This window comes from Notolepis coatsorum (assembly GCF_963971535.1).
Source record: "Notolepis coatsorum genome assembly, chromosome: 10".
NCBI classification, from domain to species: Eukaryota; Metazoa; Chordata; class Actinopteri; order Aulopiformes; family Paralepididae; genus Notolepis; species Notolepis coatsorum.
The window spans coordinates 1,124,468-1,147,589 of NC_140174.1; the positions used below are offsets into that span (position 1 = coordinate 1,124,468).

Genomic DNA, 23,122 nt, shown 5'->3' on the forward strand with positions numbered 1-23,122 from the left:
GGATTGTAGTTCTAATGTTTAGTGCTTCCTGTTCAGTTCCCAGGTTATGAGGAGCGCTCCCTTTTTCAACGATGCACTCGTCTCAGTGGCAATCCACTCTCACACACACAGGGCGGGGCCCCCACTCACACACACAGGGCGGGGCCCCCACTCACTCACACAGGGCGGGGCCCCCACTCACTCACACAGGGCGGGGCCCCCACTCACACAGGGCAGGGCCCCCACTCACACAGGGCGGGGCCCCCACTCACACAGGGCGGGGCCCCCACTCACACAGGGCAGGGCCCCCACTCACACAGGGCGGGGCCCCCACTCACACACACAGCCTCACTGGGGGTCTAGGAGAGCTCGGGGCGGGGGGGGCCAGGGGTCTAGGAGAGCTCGGGGCGGGGGGGGCCAGGGGTCTAGGAGAGCTCGGGGCGGGGGGGGGGGGGGGGGGGTGACTGGTGTCTGCTGCAGCCCAGCGCTGAAAGCACCAGGGGGTCGTGTGCTCCACCTGCTGGTGACCAGGGGGTCGTGCACCGCTGTGTTCATGTGCTCCACCTGCTGGTGACCAGGGGGTCGTGCACCGCTGTGCTCATGTGCTCCACCTGCTGGTGACCAGGGGGTCGTGCACCGCTGTGCTCATGTGCTCCACCTGCTGGTGACCAGGGGGTCGTGCACCGCTGTGCTCATGTGCTCCACCTGCTGGTGACCAGGGGGTCGTGCACCGCTGTGTTCATGTGCTCCACCTGCTGGTGACCAGGAGGTGATGAAGCGAGATGGGGGACTTTAAAAATATATATATTTTTGGTCTGTGAGTCAGATTTGCAAGAAACCTTTTGATGTCGGCTTCACTTACAGACTTTTAATGAGCCTTGAGAATATTTTGTGTTGTCCAGTTCTGTAGTTTTGAATGTATAGATTCATGATTTGAGCTAGTTGGCCCTCTTGCTGCTCAGTAATCGGCGTTCAAGAGTATTTATTGACATGTCGGAGAGGAACACTCAGAATAAATACTGAGCAGGCCGAACACCTGGATCATACCCTCTTTCCTTATTTGAAAAAAAGAAGGAAAAAACACATCTGAACCAGTTAAAAATGGACGTTCATGCCATGAATAACATCTGGGAACAGTAGTTGCTGGACTTGAACTAAGCCTTCGTTCCCTTTTGAAGCCGCTCACGGCCAGAAGTTGTGATCGATCTTTAATGGGTCAGATGGTAACGGTGAACTACTGGCCAAGGGGACGGGGGGCCCCTGAACTAGGGCTGTACCGAAGGGACGGGGGGCCCCTGAACTAGGGCTGTACCGAAGGGACGGGGCCCCTGAACTAGGGCTGTACCGAAGGGACGGGGGCCCCTGACCTAGGGCTGTACCGAAGGGACGGGGCCCCTGAACTAGGGGGGGGCCCCTGAACTAGGGCTGTACCGAAGGGACGGGGCCCCTGAACTAGGGCTGTACCGAAGGGACGGGGGGCCCCTGAACTAGGGCTGTACCGAAGGGACGGGGGGCCCTGAACTAGGGCTGTACCGAAGGGACGGGGGGCCCCTGAACTAGGGCTGTACCGAAGGGACGGGGCCCCTGAACTAGGGCTGTACCGAAGGGACGGGGGGGCCCTGAACTAGGGCTGTACCGAAGGGACGGGGCCCCTGAACTAGGGCTGTACCGAAGGGACGGGGGGCCCCTGACCTAGGGCTGTACCGAAGGGACGGGGCCCCTGAACTAGGGCTGTACCGAAGGGACGGGGGGCCCCTGAACTAGGGCTGTACCGAAGGGACGGGGCCCCTGAACTAGGGCTGTACCGAAGGGACGGGGGGCCCCTGAACTAGGGCTGTACCGAAGGGACGGGGGGCCCTGAACTAGGGCTGTACCGAAGGGACGGGGGGCCCCTGAACTAGGGCTGTACCGAAGGGACGGGGGGGCCCTGAACTAGGGCTGTACCGAAGGGACGGGGGGCCCCTGACCTAGGGCTGTACCGAAGGGACGGGGCCCCTGAACTAGGGCTGTACCGAAGGGACGGGGGGCCCTGAACTAGGGCTGTACCGAAGGGACGGGGGGCCCTGAACTAGGGCTGTACCGAAGGTCATCTTTTAACATTCGAAGCTTCTATTGAAGTATTCGAACGAAGCTTCGAATGTCTGTCATCATATTTTATGACCTAATCAAAAAACGTTAAATAAAAAAAAAAAAAAAAAATATATCAAACTAAATCCTCAATTTGAATTAAGTGATTAATCTGATTAAATTAGTCTTATTTATTTTTTTTAATCAACTATCTTTAATGAATATAACTATCAGTTTCATCAACATAAATAATCCAATCAGGGCACGGTTGGCACGAAAGTGATGGTGACGTCTTGATGGAGCGCAGAGCGGCGAGCGGATGCAGACAGGAGGCTACATCATCATTTATGATAAATGTTTTATGACATGAGTCATAATACTATAATATTAGTGTAGCCTAATCTTTATCTGCAACTGTGAAGAAAACCCCCATTGGTTTAAACAATGAATACACATAAAAAAATATATAAAAAAAAAATATATATATTTTATTACAAATAAAAGATTCAGCGGTTAGGTGGCCGAGCGGAGATTGCGTTCGTCACCAACCCCGGAGCTGTGAGCTGGATTCGCCTGTTCGAGTCCAGCTCACAGCTCCGGGGTTGTCACCAGCTTGGCTGGCCGTTCACACTAATACAATTGGCTGTATTAGAGGGTGGGAGAAGCTGGCGGGGTGGGTCCGGGTCGTTGTAAACAGCGACTCCTACAGTTCGGTCGGGGCGCCTGCTCAGCGCGGATAGGATCTAAGGGGGGTAGTGTGGTCCTCCCACACGCTACGCCCTCTCAGTGAGAGTCCGCGCTGCCAGGTGAAAAGAAGCGGTGATTGGCTGGACGTGTGTCGGAGGAAGCATGTGATAGCCTCCACTCTCCCAGATGATCTGACTGTGGGGGGTAAGTGCGCAGCGACCAGGAAGGGACTGGGAATTGGCATACGACTAACATTGGGATGGGAGAAAATCTGAGGAAAAATGGAGGGGGAAAAAGACCAATAATAAAAAATAAAAAATAAAATAAAAGATTCAAATGTTGATTTAGAATTTGAATGTCAACATTATGAACAAAGCTTCGAAGCTTCAAACTATTCGGTACAGCCCTACAGGGAGGGGGCCCCTAAACACACAGGGGACAGGGAGGGGGCCCCTAAACACACAGAGGGGACAGGGAGGGGGCCCCTAAACACACAGGGAGGGGGCCCCTAAACACACACACTGAGCCCTGTAGTTATCTTTCTAATCCTAACATGTTAGGCGGAGGAGCTATGATTAGAAGGGTGACGGAACCATATATATATATTAGGGCTGTCAAAGTTAATGCTTTAACTTGAGATACATTTTAATTATTTAAAGCGTTAAAAAAATTCATCTAGATTAATCTATGGAGTGACAATTTTTCAACGTTCTGAACTTTCAGCAGTATAATTTGCTTGTTCTTTTTTTGCACCGACTCGTGCACCTTTTTGAAAATCATCTGACATGAAGATGGAACACATTTTTCTTGTTAATATGATTTATATGACTGGTAGTTAATACAAGACATTATTACATGGCGTTTTAACATTCACCGAAATGCTTGATTGTGATTGGTCAATAGCGCTCGGCAGAGGTCCGTTATTACTCGATAACGGTCCTCTGCCGAGCAATAATGGCCGCTGTTCGCAGCTGGAACAATCAAGCCCACTGACATCAGTGCAATCAGACACACCTGCTGGCGATGACAGGGCGGAGCGACAGAACAGAACTGCGTCTGCATTTGATCTCGTCTTGTCGATGGTGTAAAATGAATTAGGTATATAGTTAGTAAGTTAGCCATGTAATAAGCGGGATAATGTATAGCTATACTCGGTCGTTGTCGCAAAATAATTGACCTTCACTGACTTTTAAAACACCTCGGCGAGGCGCCTCTGTATTCTAAACTCTGTCGGTCAATTATTTTGCGACAATGACCTCCCTTACAATACATTATCCCTTACTTATCGTCCTCTAAGCCAATCTGCACTTTAACACATAGGCCTGGGTTGTTTTTATTTCTGTTAGCGCCGCGGATATAAGAGAGAGGTCTTTAAAGCCGAGTCAATGTTGATGGTTTTGTTGAACATTTGTATTTCACAGGAGAGACACTGTATTCAAAGAAAGCCATTAAAATAGTCTTTGAATCTAAATATACTTTCTTTGTGTCGATTTTACATTAATTCCATGATTTTACTCAGGTAAATATCTGTTACAAGCTTCGGTCTTAAGTAGAAAAATGCGATTATTTTTTTTTAAATCTAGATTAATTACAGAAAATTGTGAGATTAATTAGTTAATGTGTTTATATCTATTGACAGCACTAATATATATATAAACACTAGATGGCTCACGGCGGAGTTTCCGGCGGCCATCTTGTTTCAGTGGACTACTGCTTTAAGGTGACGATCTGCACAAACAAAAAGACTCTTTAACTCGCTGCCATCTTGACGGATTTACAAACCGGTTTGGTTTATGACCCGTTATAGAGTGGGGGGTGTGCTCCACCCACGCAAGATGGCCGCCGTGTGGCACCGTCGCTCTCCGTGGGCCAGTCGTCTCGTGTTTATACACATATCTATGGACGTAACAATCGACCCGTCTCAAGCCCCGCCCTCTTCTCTTGACCCCCCCCAGTCACAACAGGTAAACGGTGTGTTTCATATATAGCAGCTTTTATCCAAAGTGCTTTACATTTAGTTCCTCACATTTTCACCCGTTCACTCACACGCTCACACACCGACCACGCGAGGTGCCGCCCTGCCCATCGGGAGCAGCTAGGGGTTAAAAGTGCCTTGCTCAAGGACACGTCGACACGCTGCCCGGGGGGAGCGGGGGGGGGAGTGGCACCGGGAGTGTCATGTGGAGCACAGGGTGATGCTGACGCCCTCTCCGATCCAGCAGGCGGGGAACAGCTCCTGGGTGAAGGCGCAGTAGAAGGCGTGCAGGCGCGTCTGCCCGTCCCCGTAGTAGGTGAGCGTGCCCGCCTCGTAGTCCAGCAGCATGCCGATGCGCGTGTGCCGCGAGGGGCCGGGCAGCGTCTCCTTGCGCCCGCTGTGCCAGGCGCTGAGCTGCCGGTCGTCCAGCTGCAGGCTCCAGGACAGGTCGTTCATGCCCACCATGCAGCGCTTGCCCCGCTCCTTCCTGGGGATCGCCTCGTAGGTCACCTGTAGGGGGCGATGTGGTGGGTTAGGTTTAGGGTTAGGGATCGCCTCGTAGGTCACCTGTAGGGGGCGGTGTGGTGGGTTAGGGTTACCTGTAGGTCACCTGTAGGGGGCGGCGGTGGTGAAAGTTAGTTTAGGTTCGTGTTAACGTTAGATAATGTACAAAATAAACGTTTTCCGCTGCTATAAACGTTGCACTTTTATTTTGAAAACCCCAGAAAGGAAGTCATTATATTTGCTTTACCATCCTGTTCTGTGTTAGCTCCGGTTAGCTACGTGCAGTAGTTAGTATTATATTATCAATACCAGCCATTGGATTACTGTTTTCTAAATTGGGGAGGCTTGTAATCGTCAAGGTAAGAGGATTTTAAGTCATGGTATCCATAAACTTCAATCGGTTCGGATCCTTTGAAGGAATGAGAATATCAACAAACCTGTAGGGAACGTCAGGCTACTGTCCTCCCTCACTTCCAGTGATGAAGCTAAGCTATGCTAACGGAGCGACTGTTCCCAAAGCTAAATGCACGCACAGAGACAAAAAAGGTATGTATCTTCTTGTCTAACTCCAGGGAAGATGTTAAATAAGCTAATTTCCCAAAATGTTGGAGTTTTCCTTTAAGCCGTTCAAATAATAAATTGTATGCTCACCCCAAGGTAGGCCCATGGCTCTACTGAACTACAGTTCCCATGCTCACCCCAAGGTAGGCCCATGGCTCTACTGAACTACAGTTCCCATGCTCACCCCGAGGTAGGCCCATGGCTCTACTGAACTACAGTTCCCATGCTCACCCCGAGGTAGGCCCATGGCTCTACTGAACTACAGTTCCCATGCTCACCCCGAGGTAGGCCCATGGCTCTACTGAACTACAGTTCCCATGCTCACCCCGAGGTAGGCCCATGGCTCTACTGAACTACAGTTCCCATGCTCACCCCGAGGTAGGCCCATGGCTCTACTGAACTACAGTTGTGACTTGTCCTCTCCACTGAACTACAGTTGTGACTTGTCCTCTCCACTGAACTACAGTTGTGACTTGTCCTCTCTCTACTGAACTACAGTTCCCATGCTCACCCCGAGGTAGGCCCATGGCTCTACTGAACTACAGTTGTGACTTGTCCTCTCCACTGAACTACAGTTGTGACTTGTCCTCTCCACTGAACTACAGTTGTGACTTGTCCTCTCTCTACTGAACTACAGTTCCCATGCTCACCCCGAGGTAGGCCCATGGCTCTACTGAACTACAGTTGTGACTTGTCCTCTCCACTGAACTACAGTTGTGACTTGTCCTCTCCACTGAACTACAGTTGTGACTTGTCCTCTCTCTACTGAACTACAGTTCCCATGCTCACCCCGAGGTAGGCCCATGGCTCTACTGAACTACAGTTCCCATGCTCACCCCGAGGTAGGCCCATGGCTCCTCTCTCTACTGAACTACAGTTCCCATGCTCACCCCGAGGTAGGCCCATGGCTCCTCTCTCTACTGAACTACAGTTCCCATGCTCACCCCGAGGTAGGCCCATGGCTCCTCTCTCTACTGAACTACAGTTCCCATGCTCACCCCGAGGTAGGCCCATGGCTTGGACACCTCCAGCTCCCAGTAGTGCTGTCCGTGGGTGAAGCCCTGGAAGCAGAGCACCTGCCAGGTGTGGTCGAAGCGCGCCTCGTGGGCGGGGACGGGGCGCGGCCCGGAGCTCAGGTGCTCCGCGCGCCGGTTCTCCTGGGACAGGAGCAGGTGGCCGTTGGCCGTGCGGGGGTCAAAGGTCAGGGCGCATCTGTCTGTAAGGAGAAGAGGGTGAGTAGAGGGGGTTGACCCTCGGGGGGGTGGTGCCTCTGGAGTGGCAGAGGAATAGGAATCCACGTCAAATCGACAAGTATGGATCAATAATATCCAATATGGCTCACAGACCTACCCATAACAGTCCAAATCTAAAGTAGATATTGATGTAATAATAATAATAATAATAATAATAATAATAATAATACACTTTATTTATTTGTACCTTTCATGCAATAATTGCAGCTCAAAGTGCTTCACAGCAGTGATGTAGACTCAACATAGACACAGGCGTACAATTAGCATAACATCAGCATAATTATAGACTTATAGAGAATTCATATTAAAACCTCCCGGGAACATTTGTAATAGATTTCTGTCATTAACACTTTGGATGCCACCAACGCCATACGTCGTTAGTTCATGCCGCCAGTTGAGTGCCCGCCAATGACATATATCGTTTGGTTGCTGTATTTTTTATTTATTGGCGATTTGAATTCATATTTCATCAATCGAGCCTCGGGTTAGCGTTGCAGAGTCTCTCTGAGCTCAATTGGGAAGATACCGCCCCCTATCGTCTCTCCCTGTGTAACTGCACCCCATTAGTTCAGACTGATGCAGGGGGAGTGGTCAGTTTCCTCATTTTATTTTTCCCTCAAGGCATCTGAAGGATCGATTGTGCTCACCGGCCCGGAAAACGTGTGGATTATATATTTACAGGACTCAACACTGTAATCAATAAGCGTGATCGATATTTGGAATGGCGATCAGGAATTGGAATAATATTTTTGGATAATATCTGATCTCAGGTAAGGAATCTATTTTACCAGTCTTAGGATAATCAGACCTGTTTTCACGGAGATATAAGCTTTTGCCCTATGCGTGTGTGTGTGTGTGTGTGTGTGTGTGTACGTGTGTACGTGTGTGTGTACGTGTGTGTGTGTGTGCGCGGTGATCGCTGATGAGGAAATGAGAGAATATATTTTTCAGCCCGCCTCTATAGCGCGCATAAGTACACATATACTATCGATAATCTAGCGTTTATTTGAAAACGATTTATAAATAGGCCGGAAAATAACAACGCTTTTGTGTATTCCAGAATATTCCAGTAAATGCCTTTTATCACGGAATCTTTATATTTTCCTTGAAAACGAGGGCTTTTCAAAATGCTATAAAAACGAAAACAATCCGCTTCGACAATGTTGACTGCAAACAAGTCATTGATAAACGACGGGCAGATTTAAGAGAGAATATGCACAACGCTATCATTGAAGTGGGTGGTGGCATTTAACGGGGTTTCACCGTGTTCACCTGCTCCACACTGTCCCCTCCAGGGGCCCCCCTGCACCCTGTCCCCCCCAGGGGCCCCCCTGCACCCTGTCCCCTCCAGGGGCCCCCCTGCACCCTGTCCCCCCCAGGGGCCCCCCTGCACACTGTCCCCTCCAGGGGCCCCCCTGCACCCTGTCCCCCCCAGGGGCCCCCCTGCACCCTGTCCCCCCCAGGGGCCCCCCTGCACACTGTCCCCTCCAGGGGCCCCCCTGCACCCTGTCCCCCCCAGGGGCCCCCCTGCACCCTGTCCCCTCCAGGGGCCCCGCTGCACCCTGTCCCCTCCAGGGGCCCCCCTGCACCCTGTCCCCCCCAGGGGCCCCCCTGCACCCTGTCTCCTCCAGGGGCCCCCCTGCACCCTGTCCCCTCCAGGGGCCCCGCTCCACACTGTCCCCTCAGGGGCCCCGCTCCACACTGTCTCCTCAGGGGCCCCGCTCCACCCTGTCCCCTCCAGGGGCCCCACTCCACACTGTCTCCTCCAGGGGCCCCTCTCCACACTGTCTCCTCCAGGGGCCCCGCTCCACACTGTCTCCTCCAGGGGCCCCGCTCCACACTGTCTCCTCCAGGGGCCCCGCTCCACACTGTCTCCTCCAGGGGCCCCTCTCCTCAGGGGCCCCGCTCCACACTGTCTCCTCCAGGGGCCCCTCTCCTCAGGGGCCCCGCTCCACACTGTCTCCTCAGGGGCCCCGCTCCACACTGTCTCCTCCAGGGGCCCCGCTCCACACTGTCTCCTCCAGGGGCCCCGCTCCACACTGTCTCCTCCAGGGGCCCCGCTCCACACTGTCTCCTCCAGGGGCCCCGCTCCACACTGTCCCCTCAGGGGCCCCGCTCCACACTGTCTCCTCCAGGGGCCCCGCTCCACACTGTCTCCTCCAGGGGCCCCCCTCCACACTGTCCCCTCAGGGGCCCCGCTCCACACTGTCTCCTCCAGGGGCCCCGCTCCACACTGTCTCCTCCAGGGGCCCCGCTCCACACTGTCCCCTCCAGGGGCCCCGCTCCACACTGTCTCCTCCAGGGGCCCCGCTCCACACTGTCCCCTCCAGGGGCCCCGCTCCACACTGTCTCCTCAGGGGCCCCGCTCCACACTGTCTCCTCCAGGGGCCCCGCTCCACACTGTCCCCTCCAGGGGCCCCGCTCCACACTGTCTCCTCCAGGGGCCCCGCTCCACACAGTCTCCTCCAGGGGCCCTGCTCCACACTGTCTCCTCCAGGGGCCCCTCTCCTCAGGGGCCCCGCTCCACACTGTCTCCTCCAGGGGCCCCGCTCCACACTGTCTCCTCCAGGGGCCCCTCTCCACACTGTCTCCTCCAGGGGCCCCTCTCCTCAGGGGCCCCGCTCCACACTGTCTCCTCAGGGGCCCCGCTCCACACTGTCTCCTCCAGGGGCCCCCGCTCCACACTGTCTCCTCCAGGGGCCCCGCTCCACACTGTCTCCTCCAGGGGCCCCGCTCCACACTGTCTCCTCCAGGGGCCCCGCTCCACACTGTCTCCTCCAGGGGCCCCGCTCCACACTGTCTCCTCCAGGGGCCCCGCTCCACACTGTCTCCTCCAGGGGCCCCGCTCCACACTGTCCCCTCCAGGGGCCCCGCTCCACACTGTCTCCTCCAGGGGCCCCGCTCCACACTGTCTCCTCCAGGGGCCCCGCTCCACACTGTCTCCTCCAGGGGCCCCGCTCCACACTGTCTCCTCCAGGGGCCCCGCTCCACACTGTCTCCTCAGGGGCCCCTCTCCACACTGTCTCCTCCAGGGGCCCCGCTCCACACTGTCTCCTCCAGGGGCCCCTCTCCACACTGTCCCCTCAGGGGCCCCGCTCCACACTGTCTCCTCCAGGGGCCCCGCTCCACACTGTCTCCTCCAGGGGCCCTGCTGCTCCACACTGTCTCCTCCAGGGGCCCCGCTCCACACTGTCTCCTCCAGGGGCCCCGCTCCACACTGTCTCCTCCAGGGGCCCCGCTCCACACTGTCTCCTCAGGGGCCCCGCTCCACACTGTCTCCTCCAGGGGCCCCGCTCCACACTGTCTCCTCCAGGGGCCCCCGCTCCACACTGTCTCCTCCAGGGGCCCCGCTCCACACTGTCTCCTCCAGGGGCCCCGCTCCACACTGTCTCCTCCAGGGGCCCCCGCTCCACACTGTCTCCTCCAGGGGCCCCGCTCCACACTGTCTCCTCCAGGGGCCCCGCTCCACACTGTCTCCTCCAGGGGCCCCGCTCCACACTGTCTCCTCCAGGGGCCCCGCTCCACACTGTCTCCTCCAGGGGCCCCCCTGCTCCACACTGTCTCCTCCAGGGGCCCCGCTCCACACTGTCTCCTCAGGGGCCCCGCTCCACACTGTCTCCTCCAGGGGCCCCGCTCCACACTGTCTCCTCCAGGGGCCCCGCTCCACACTGTCTCCTCCAGGGGCCCCCCCGCTCCACACTGTCTCCTCAGGGGCCCCACTCCACACTGTCTCCTCAGGGGCCCCGCTCCACACTGTCTCCTCCAGGGGCCCCGCTCCACACTGTCTCCTCCAGGGGCCCCTCTCCACACTGTCTCCTCCAGGGGCCCCGCTCCACACTGTCTCCTCCAGGGGCCCCGCTCCACACTGTCTCCTCCAGGGGCCCCTCTCCTCAGGGGCCCCGCTCCACACTGTCTCCTCCAGGGGCCCCGCTCTCATTGGGAATCGTGCCGTTTCAATCTTATTGATTATGATATTGGGGGTGTATTGTAACGACGCGACCTCACAACGATTAATTTCGATTGCGATTATTCAGGCAACGATTCGATCCATCATGAAATCTCTTCATTTGACCATTCGATTCGATTCGATAATTTTTTTATAAATGTTCAGTTAATTCCCCCAAAAATTTGAATACACAAATGTGGCTGCAGGGGGCGCTGATTCACTCAGCAGGACTATAGGTCAATAAAAACAATACACACAAAAATAAACATAAAAAATTATATATCAATTATATTATGGTCTGTACGCCCCATCAGTTATATTATGGTCTGTACGCCCCATCAGTTATATTATGGTCTGCACGCCCCATCAGTTATATTATGGTCTGTACGCCCCATCAGTTATATTATGGTCTGTACGCCCCATCAGTTATATTATGGTCTGCACGCCCCATCAGTTATATTATGGTCTGTGTGCCCCATCAGTTATATTATGGTCTGTACGCCCCATCAGTTATATTATGGTCTGTACGCCCCATCAGTACTATGAGTAAGTAAACGCCCCAACTCTTCAACTCTGCCTTTAACCCCTAACTTCCCACTTTGTATGTTGTGTGTGTCCACTGTGTTTGTTACTTTTGTTATTTCCCCCTATGTAAAGCGACCTTGGGTCTTCTGAAAGGCGCTATATAAAACGAAGTTATTATTATTATTATACAGTATACACAGGTGCGGTATGTCCTGATGAATTGAAAATGGGGGACCCTGATGTAAACAAGACGAAAGTCTTTCTCTGGTCTGCATCCCCTTAACAATTGTGTGTATTGAGCCGTACTGTATTGTACCCATTCTGCAATCTGTTAATAAAGTTTTCAATCAATCAATCAATCAATCGGTATGCATGCGGCTGAATGAGAACTTACAGGCAGTGAGACCCTCCTTCCCTCCAGGGTGACAGGGGGCAGCCGGACTCGGGACCACGGCCAGGACCGGACGCTTGTCCTGGGGGGAGCCTGGAGACCCGAGAGAGACGGGGAGAGGCATTTTTTGCACGTTACTTTTTTGCACATTACTGCATTAGCCCTGCTAAATATTCCATCGCACTTATTTTTATTCTAATGAGTGTATATACTTGACCACATCTGTACACCCCTGGCCTGTTCCTATTTCTATTCAGCTCCGGTACGGAGGGCATCGTTGTCTTCATTTCTCATCGGGAGAAGTGAAAGATGCCGCCGTCGTGTTAAGAGTATGTTTTGTAAAAGGGATGTTGGTAACCAAAGAGACAGCGTTCTGTTGTCCAGCGTAAGGAACGTTGGTAACCAAAGAGACAGCGTTCTGTTGTCCAGCGTAAGGAACGTTGGTAACCAAAGAGACAGCGTTCTGTTGTCCAGTGTAAGGAACGTTGGTAACCAAAGAGACAGCGTTCTGTTGTCCAGCGTAAGGAACGTTGGTAACCAAAGAGACAGCGTTCTGTTGTCCAGCGTAAGGAACGTTGGTAACCAAAGAGACAGCGTTCTGTTGTCCAGCGTAAGGAACGTTGGTAACCAAAGAGACAGCGTTCTGTTGTCCAGCGTAAGGAACGTTGGTAACCAAAGAGACAGCGTTCTGTTGTCCAGCGTAAGGAACGTTGGTAACCAAAGAGACAGCGTTCTGTTGTCCAGCGTAAGGAACGTTGGTAACCAAAGAGACAGCGTTCTGTTGTCCAGCGTAAGGAACGTTGGTAACCAAAGAGACAGCGTTCTGTTGTCCAGCGTAAGAAGCGCAGTTAACAGACGGTTTGAAGTAGTTGCTGAAGTGACAAAGGGTGAGAGACGTAATTACATTTCTCAATGATCATTTTATTCCCCCGTCTTACCCTCGCTATTATTTTACTTACTTGCACTTGTATCTCTACGCCCCGCTATCCGCTGGGTGCTCCACACTGTGACCGTTATCATGTTTTGTAACGGCTTACAGAAATTCAAGAAGCCTATTGGAACGTGAGGTTCTGATATGATGTTGATTAATATATCTGCATAATTTTATCCCACTTTATGCTTCGCTCTTGCTGCTTGTTTTACACCGATTTTATGTCTTAAAGCACTTTGAACTGAAAGGTGCTATACAAATAAAGTTTATTATTATTATTATTTTATTACAGACCTTTCTGATTCTGATTCGGATCAATCCCTCCCACGGACTCGACCGTGCAAGGTGGCGACCTCGATGACTATACAACACTAACACATCCACACGCACACACTCACTTTAAACAAACGCACTCACCTTTAGACACTTTTTGAACACTACACCATATTTCATCTATTTATTACAAAAGATTTGCACTACATCTATACCTCATTTTAGCATATATTTTTTTTAAGTTTGCATTTTGTACCTCATTGTTTGTATTATTGTGCTTCATGTTGTACTTTAGTTTGTATATATTGTATACTGTATATTTTGTATGGTGTTTGGACTCTTAGTATTTCAACTTATTTTTACTGTATGAAGCACCGTCTCAGGGGCTCGTACAGAACCAAGCATGTCACTGTAATGTGCATGAGGACTGGGGAAATCATTCAGGCTGGGAGATATAGTGCGAGATATAGCCCCAGTCGGGCCACTTTTTAAGCGGGGGGTCTGGGGGTCCCCCACCAGGACATTTTTTGTTACAAATACTTAATTTCCTGCATTCTGGTGCAGTAATTTTAGAAATTGTACCCTTTAAATGCCAGTGTTTGTGATGGCACCACAAATTATTGTAAAAGAAACACACAAAAAGGTAATGTCAGATTGAAAGAAATACTCACTCTTATCATTAGGGAACTACTGTAAATTGTCCTCTTCAAAAAACGCCACAAAAATATTATATGCTGAATTATTTTTTCCAATGTTTATTTCATAAATCTTTTATTCAACTTCAGCCCTGATCATAACCACCACATATTCAATACATTTTCGAAATTGTAACCCTTTAAATACCAGTGTGTGTGATGGCATCACAAATTAAATGTATTCAATATATCAAATGCAAAGTAGATTTTTCTGGGGGGCGATTATTACAGGCTAGCATGTGTCAATGATTAGCAACAACACTGATTTTGATGGATTTTTTGTAATGTCAGATTTAACAACAACTCAATCAAATGGTTATGATCAGGGCTGAAGTGCTGTACTATCTACCGGTAGTCCTATAAACTCAACAACAACAAAACTATATGCATCTGTCCAATGAGCAGAACTGGGCCGATATGTATTGGCGAACATATGTCATCAGGTAATTTTCTTCTGTGTCAGCCCGATGAGCGCGTGCGTGTGTGTGTGTGTGTGCGCCCGTCCCAAACCTGGCACACTTTTGAGCGAAGTTATACCGTGATAGAGCGCAGAGAATGAATGCGTTCACAATTACGTTCATCTAGCGGAAATACAGTGCGTTCGGTTCACGACGTTCGGCCAAAAAAATATGAACGAGTTCACGAACCGTCGTCGTTCATTGAACGTGTTCAGGCGCATCGCTGTATGTGACGAATAAAACAACAGTTGAAAGTTGAAGGTTGAAGGTTCACCTTGTGTGTCCTGCCCCCCCCCCCCCCTGCTCACCTTGTGTCTCCCCCCCCCCTCACCTTGCCTCTCCTGCCCCCCCCCTCACCTTGCCTCTCCTGCCCCCCCCCCCTCACCTTGCCTCTCCTGCCCCCCCCCCCCCCTCACCTTGCCTCTCCTGCCCCCCCCCACCTTGCCTCTCCTGCCCCCCCCCCCTCACCTTGCCTCTCCTGCCCCCCCCCCCCCCTCACCTTGCCTCTCCTGCCCCCCCCCCCCCTCACCTTGCCTCTCCTGCCCCCCCCCCCCCTCACCTTGCCTCTCCTGCCCCCCCCCCCCCCTCACCTTGCCTCTCCTGCCCCCCCCCCCTCACCTTGCCTCTCCTGCCCCCCCCCCCCCTCACCTTGCCTCTCCTGCCCCCCCCCCCCCCTCACCTTGCCTCTCCTGCCCCCCCCCCCCCCCCCCCCCCTCACCTTGCCTCTCCTGCCCCACCGCGGTGCTGACTGCCTTCTCCAGGTCCTCCGACACCAGCTTGGAGACCCTGGACAGCACCTCGGTGACGCCGCTCAGCCGGTCCTGCAGCGTCAACGTCTGCTCCACCGGCGCGTCCTGGAAGTGGGGCACCTCCACCAGCATGGACTCCTGGGGGGGGGGGCGGGGGAGACCGTGTTATTAACCCTGTCACCTCCACCAGCATGGACTCCTGGGGGGGTGTTATTAACCCTGTCAGACCAGCATGGACTCCTGGCAGAGGAGCGACGGGGAGACTGAAGGAATATCTCAACCATCAAATTCCTGTCATACCCTTTTGATAAGGTGATAGAATTAAGATCCTACATTGTGTTCTATGTCTGTTCTCTCCTCTCCCGCATTTTACTCTGCAGGCCAAGCCAACTCTAGCTTGGTTTGACCTGCCGACCTTTTGACCCCGGACCCCTCTCCCCACACAAGACCCACACATGCACCCAGAGCAGATCTCCTATTGATGCTTGCGTCTGACGACTGGCCGGCTCACATGCACGCACATATATACACACACCCACTGATAGAAAGTTCGTTCACACACCCTTACACACAAACATACACACAGATAAACACACATAGGATTTATGGACAGCATAAATTCATGGACTGCCTTGGTTAAGTATCACAAAGTGTCATAGTTAAAGACAAATTACTAAAGTGAGGACACAACCCCAAGTCTAGTCTCGCACACACTGATTCAAACGCATACACAATTATCTACACACGGACACACAACCGGTCAAATGCGGGGGACCCCAGAGAACACTTATCGTTCAGCCCCCACCCTTACTGGAAAGCCCGTATTGAAAACAGCCCCTCCTTCTAATCATGTTCCCGCCTAAAGTTCTTTGTCCTCAAGTGATGACGCGACGACTATCAATCATCCAGTCAGAAAAGAGGTGTGTTTAGCTAGTACTGTATAAAAGTGTGTCAATGTATTCTCGAGACCACCACTTGGCACTTGCTCGCTCCGTGTCTGGAGGTGCATGCATAGCGTGGTCCGGATTGTGATCTATTTGTGCTGTGAGAGTTCAGTAAACTTTACAGACTGCCATCTGACTCTTTGTCTCATCTCTCTGTTCACCTCGCCGACATTCAATTAAAAGAACCCAGGGTTAATTTACAGTATAAGTGGAAGTTCCGAGAGTATATCTTGATCCTTGTCAAGTGGAGGCACCGTAGTTAAATTATAAGGGCTCGTCCGGGGGAAAAACATTTTAAGACCACGTTATTAACCCGTTCACTGCCACACGACAGCCGGTTAACCTTTTCACTGTGACAATACAGAAGGTTAACCCTTTACTATCACACAACCGACGGCGATGCTCCATCATTAGCTAATGATGGAGCATCGCCGTCGGTTGTGTGATAGTAAAGGGTTAACCTTCATGTCGTGTGGCAGTGAAAGGGATATGACTAAAATAGCTGGATCGGGTATAAAAAAAAATATATATATATATATATATATATATATATATATATATATATATCGGATTTTTTTTAAATATTTATAATAATATAATATAATAATAAATAAAAAGAATAAATAACAATTCAGTACATTTAAATCTATGTGTTAATTTGTTACATTTTGTTCCGCTAAGTTAGGAAAGTCATGTTTTAAGTCCAGCCTGACGTTGCCTTGTTGCACCAAAAGAACAATCCCAGTCTCTTCCACACAGTGAGGCGTACAGTTTATTAATTGAACAACGGGCATCGGATCGGTAACTCAGTATCGGCCGAAGCCCAGAGCCCAGGTATCGGTAGCGGGACTGAAAAAGTCTGATCGGTGCATCCCTAGGGTTATTTGTCACGTATAAAGTACATGTACAGTGAAATGCGTGGTTCTGTATGAGCTCCCTAAAAGCTTCATACAGTAAAAAATTGTAAAAAGAATAAGGTCCAAACACAGGCGGCTACGTGGCGTAGTGGGCAAGGTACTCGCCACGAATGCGGAGACGCTGGTCTCGCCTGTTCGAGCCCAGCGCTCCACATTGCTTTCAGTTTAGCTGGTCGTCCGTACTAATACACATTGGCAGTATTACGGGGAGGGAAACTGATGGGTGGGGATCGGGCGTTGTGGACAGCGACTCCTACAGGTCGGTTGGTGCGCCTGCGCAGTAGAATCAGGAAGTGTCGGGGGCAGCGTGAGCCTCCCACGCGTTACTCCTCGACACTGAGAGATCGAGCTGCGCAGGTGAAAAGATGCGACGGCTGTTACCTCAAGTACCGGAGGGGACTTGTGCTATGTATGACTTAGTCCACATTGCAGCCGGCTTGTGGGAGGCAAGAAACAGCGTTCGTGACCGGGGAGGGTTGAATTGGACGATACGAAATTGGGATGGGAGAAAATATAGAAAATGGGAGAAAAAAAGTGGATCAAAAAAATAAAAAAATAAGGTCCAAACACTATACAAAATATACAATATACAGAACTAAAGTACAACCTAAAGTACAAAGTGAAGTACGAAATGCAAACAATAAAGAACAAATGCCAAGCTTTTTCAAATGCAAAAATGAGGTATGGATGTAGTGCAAATCCTTTTGTAATAAATAGATCAACTGTGGTGTTAAAGTGTTTAACGTGTCTAAGTGAAGGTTAAAGGTGAGTGTTTGAAGTGAGTGTGCTCAATGTGGATCATTGTGATAGACGGGATGGTTTTCTGAACGTAAATGTTCATAATTGATGGCACAGCCATAATATGACATGTAGCTTATTTGGGTCTATACGTATTTAAAAATGTATTCATTAATAAAGCGGCTCCAATGTACTGGGAGGACACATCCTGGTTTCATGGGGTCTAGACGTTGACATAATTATACAACATAGTTATAGTGACCTTGGGCCGTCATCATATTCTATCATACCAGCGCTTGTATTCCTGTGCTTTATTGTTCTTATTTCTATTATTATTTTTACTTTAATTTGTCTTAAATACTTTAGTATCCATCCATCCTTCTATCATCCATAGCAGGGGTGGCCAACCAGTCAGAGACTAAGAGCCACAAAAATGACTGTGGTACCACAAAGAGCCACACCATATACCAGCGTTTCTCAACCTTTTCTTTCAGTCACGGCACCCTTCATGTGTTTATAGGTCTCACCCTCTGGCCTCTGAAGTTGCTAATGTCTTTTTTATTTGGGCCTCACAGGGTTAAAAGTACCCTGTGAGACCCACGGTTGCAAAATTACAAAATCACTTTTAGCTATTTAAAAAAAATAATGTTTATTTAAAAAATGTTAAGCACATGTATAGTCAATGGGTCCTGTTGTTCAGCCTCACAATGCTATTTGATAGTAAATGTGTTTATATGTCCCACCCTCTGGCCTCTGAAGTTGCTAATGTCTTTTTAATTTGGGCCTCACAGGGTTAACCTCTTAAGCCCGAGATATACAGTAAAAGTGTATATTTTCAGCATTACGTTTGTTTACCAATTATTTTAACTGTTATTAGTGAAATTTAAGATTATAGAAATCTCAGGGCATTGAGTCGGAAACCGGCGCATATTGACAGGAGGAAGTGGCACAGCCAAAAGTGAGTGTAGTCTTTTAAAGGAAGAGACTCGGGGCTTTCAAATTTTGAAAAACTACCCTACCCAGCTCACACCAGCCCCTGTCAATCATCTGACTTCTGGATTAACTTTTTTTTCTTATTTTTTGGGATTATCTCCCACAAACCTGAACGTTATTGCCATAAAACAGAACGCAGTTAGTTTCTCTACCTTTCTGTGAACGTCTTGCAAAAAACGGTGTTGCAATACGATGAAAAATGGTAGAGAAATGTACATTATAAAAAAAGATGGCAGAATTCAGTACTGTATCTACAAAACCTTCTGTTTAATCATCTTCCCTTTATTCATTTGCTTAGATTTTTCAGGTCTGGTCAATTTTAGCATGGTGTTATTCACAGTCAAAGATAAAAATTTTTTTTAAATAGAATTGATATTCTCCTTTGGTTTATTACAATTTACTCAAGCCTAGTAACAGACACACTATTTCTGACACTGATCCATATATGTCCCTAGATTCAGATAACAAGAACATGCAAATGGACCATTTAAAAAAAAATGTAAATGTTTATTCTACGTCCTTATGGAATGAGTGACATAAAAAAAAAAAGGAAGAGCCGCACATTGACGGGCAAAGAGCCGCATGCGGCTCGCGAGCCGCGGGTTGGCCACCCCTGATCCATAGCAACACCCATATATCACTGACACCCTGATGGGGGGGATCCCCTTTGAACTGCTCTGAGGTTCCCCCCCCCCTGTTGCTAGGTTCCTTGTCTTCATTGGGGAAAGTCTGGGGGGGTTGCAAAATTGTGGATTTTATGGTGTTTTTTTAATTTATTGTGGATCTATTGTGATGTTACTTGTTGATCTGTGAAGCCCGTCGAGACAACTTGTTGTGATTTTGGGCTATACAAATACATTTGACTTGACTATATCTTAACACTTTAATCGCCATGGGTTAAATTCATAATTTACCATCCCTCGCCAGCTCTATTTGTCTATGGAGAAGTTCCCCTTCTTTGCAGGGCTATAACTTTTTAAATCCTATTGCTAAATTGCCATTATTATTGCCCATTCAATGTCCTATATGTATTGTTCAGGGTGTAGCAACGTTAAACTTTTTCATTCACATATTCATACTAAAATATGGTCTAAAGTATAAGTATGTTTTTATCGGTTTCTGCAGCTTTCTTCAGAACGTGATTTATAGCCCTAAATGCATTATATTGATGATCAAATACAGTTTGGTAGGAATCTGTGCGAGATGAAAAATTTCAACTGGACGTGGTTCTAGAAGTTTCTACGCATCATCTGATGATGACCGGATGGGCGGGGGATCGTTTATAATTCCGTGGGCAGCGTTAGATGATTCATCCAGAGTGGGTCATATGTTCATCAGATCAGTTTATATGGAACACGTTAGAATATAACGCTGAATCTTACCGTGGCTTCCTCGCGCCGCTGGCAGATGAGCGTGGAACAGATTTTTTTCTATTATGGGATGTAGAAATGCCCGATCCATTTCCAGGTTGTATAATAGTATATACGTCCAAATAACATTGTTTATTGAGTTAGGGCGAGCAATCTATTATCCAGTGTTTCAAGATGGAGTCGCGGGAGCTATAGCGAGTGGTCGGACCACATATGGATGAGCACTACCGGTTCAAAGGTTAATTTCCGGCTGGCGATCTGCCGATCGGCCACCAGATGGCGCTCTTGAACCGCTAGAGAGTTGAGTGGAGCTTTGCACTGTGTCTCAGGGCTCCGGAAAGGAAATATGATTTCGATGACAGATTTTTGAAATATTGACATCAAAGACGAGTTACGGCGTCTTCGGCAGAATGAGCATGGCTCGGAATGACGTGAAAACTCGTTCACGGCGATCATAGTGTTAATATAATAAAATTAGGGCTGTCAAAATTAATGCTTTAACTTTGGAGATTAATTTAAATAATTTAAAGCATTAAAATAAATTAATCTAGATTAATCTATGGAGTGACAAATCTTCAACGTTCTGAACTTTCAGCAGTATATTCGACGCGGATATAAGAAAGAGGTCTAGCTGAGTCAATGTTGATGGTTTTGTTGAACATTTGTATTTCACAGGAGATAAACTGTATTCAAAGAAAGCTATTAAAATAGTCTTTGAATCTAAATATACTTTCTTTGTGTTGATTTTACATTCATTCCATGATTTTACTCAAGTAAATATCTGTTACAAGCTTCGGTCTTAAATAGAAAAATGCATTTTTTTTTATCTAGATTAATTACAGAAAATTGTGAGATTAATTAGTTAATTTTTTTAATCTATTGACAGCACTAAATTAAATACAAGATAATATAATCAAACATTTCCAATTTGCAAGACAAATTCCACCCAAATGATGAAAGCTAAACCACAGTCTAGTCTCTGGTGCTCTCTGACGTCGTTACAGCAGGATGGCCAGCAGCTGTGGGACCAGAGGCAGGTGACGCTCGTTACAGCAGAATTGCCAGCAGCTGTGGGACCAGAGGCAGGTGACGCTCGTTACAGCAGGATTGCCAGCAGCTGTGGGACCAGGGGCAGGTGTATATGAACCTCTGCTGTGTCGGAGGCTCCACACCGTCTGTCCTGCGCTGAGCCATGGGAGCTGTCGGGGGGTTTGTCGTGTGTGTGCTGACCGCTTGGATCACTGAAGGTTAGTACGCTGCTCCAACGGTGTGTGTTGTCTTGCCCTTGGGGGCTCGGGCGCTGTATTATAGAGGGAACTAAGTTCAAATGGGGTTTGGTACAATGGTACAGGGTGTCTACAGGCTTCAGCCCGTTACATTTAAGATGTTCAAGGCCTTAATGCTGTAGTTTGATTACAAAGGCCATCTTTGCAATAAAGATGAGCACCAGGTCTATGAAGAGAGAACATGCACCACTCTGAAAGCCTGATGCATAACCCTACCACAATATCTGAGACCTGCGGCCTACCCAGACTAACTGAGACCTGCGGCCTACCCAGAGACTATCTGAGACCTGCGGCCTACCCAGAGACTAACTGAGACCTGCGGCCTACCCAGAGACTATCTGAGACCTGCGGCCTACCCAGAGACTATCTGAGACCTGCGGCCTACCCAGAGACTAACTGAGACCTGCGGCCTACCCAGAGACTAACTGAGACCTGCGGCCTACCCAGAGACTATCTGAGACCTGCGGCCTACCCAGAGACTATCTGAGACCTGCGGCCTACCCAGAGACTAACTGAGACCTGCGGCCTACCCAGAGACTAACTGAGACCTGCGGCCTACCCAGAGTAACTGAGACCTGCGGCCTACCCAGAGACTATCTGAGACCTGCGGCCTACCCAGAGACTAACTGAGACCTGCGGCCTACCCAGAGACTAACTGAGACCTGCGGCCTACCCAGAGACTAACTGAGACCTGCGGCCTACCCAGAGACTATCTGAGACCTGCGGCCTACCCAGAGACTATCTGAGACCTGCGGCCTACCCAGAGACTAACTGAGACCTGCGGCCTACCCAGAGACTAACTGAGACCTGCGGCCTACCCAGAGACTATCTGAGACCTGCGGCCTACCCAGAGACTATCTGAGACCTGCGGCCTACCCAGAGACTAACTGAGACCTGCGGCCTACCCAGAGACTAACTGAGACCTGCGGCCTACCCAGAGACTATCTGAGACCTGCGGCCTACCCAGAGACTAACTGAGACCTGCGGCCTACCCAGAGACTATCTGAGACCTGCGGCCTACCCAGAGACTATCTGAGACCTGCGGCCTACCCAGAGACTATCTGAGACCTGCGGCCTACCCAGAGACTATCTGAGACCTGCTGCCTACCCAGAGACTAACTGAGACCTGCGGCCTACCCAGAGACTAACTGAGACCTGCGGCCTACCCAGAGACTAACTGAGACCTGCGGCCTACCCAGAGACTAACTGAGACCTGCGGCCTACCCAGAGACTATCTGAGACCTGCGGCCTACCCAGAGACTATCTGAGACCTGCTGCCTACCCAGAGACTATCTGAGACCTGCGGCCTACCCAGAGACTATCTGAGACCTGCGGCCTACCCAGAGACTATCTGAGACCTGCGGCCTACCCAGAGACTATCTGAGACCTGCGGCCTACCCAGAGACTATCTGAGACCTGCGGCCTACCCAGAGACTAACAGAGACCTGCGGCCTACCCAGAGACTAACTGAGACCTGCGGCCTACCCAGAGACTAACTGAGACCTGCGGCCTACCCAGAGACTAACTGAGACCTGCGGCCTACCCAGAGACTATCTGAGACCTGCTGCCTACCCAGAGACTATCTGAGACCTGCGGCCTACCCAGAGACTATCTGAGACCTGCGGCCTACCCAGAGACTAACTGAGACCTGCGGCCTACCCAGAGACTATCTGAGACCTGCGGCCTACCCAGAGACTAACAGAGACCTGCGGCCTACCCAGAGACTAACTGAGACCTGCGGCCTACCCAGAGACTAACAGACCTGCGGCCTACCCAGAGACTAACTGAGACCTGCGGCCTACCCAGAGACTAACTGAGACCTGCGGCCTACCCAGAGACTATCTGAGACCTGCGGCCTACCCAGAGACTAACTTGAGACC

General features: G+C 50.2%; 1 protein-coding gene across 2 annotated transcripts in view; it reads right to left on the reverse strand.

Moving 5' to 3' along the window:
• Nucleotides 1-4,759: 4,759 nt before the first annotated feature.
• Nucleotides 4,760-23,122, reverse strand: part of trim65 (tripartite motif containing 65) — a 33,131-nt gene continuing 14,768 nt past the window's right edge. The window contains exons 5-8 of one of the 2 annotated variants that reach the window (XM_084323967.1): nucleotides 14,964-15,132; nucleotides 11,892-11,981; nucleotides 6,772-6,989; nucleotides 4,760-5,218 (exon numbers count right to left, since the gene is read on the reverse strand). In XM_084323967.1, the coding sequence (XP_084180093.1) occupies nucleotides 4,910-5,218; nucleotides 6,772-6,989; nucleotides 11,892-11,981; nucleotides 14,964-15,132 (786 nt within the window). In that variant the 3' untranslated portion in view covers nucleotides 4,760-4,909. The remainder of the gene's footprint in view (nucleotides 5,219-6,771; nucleotides 6,990-11,891; nucleotides 11,982-14,963; nucleotides 15,133-23,122) is intronic. The other variant, XM_084323968.1, reaches the window with a different exon arrangement.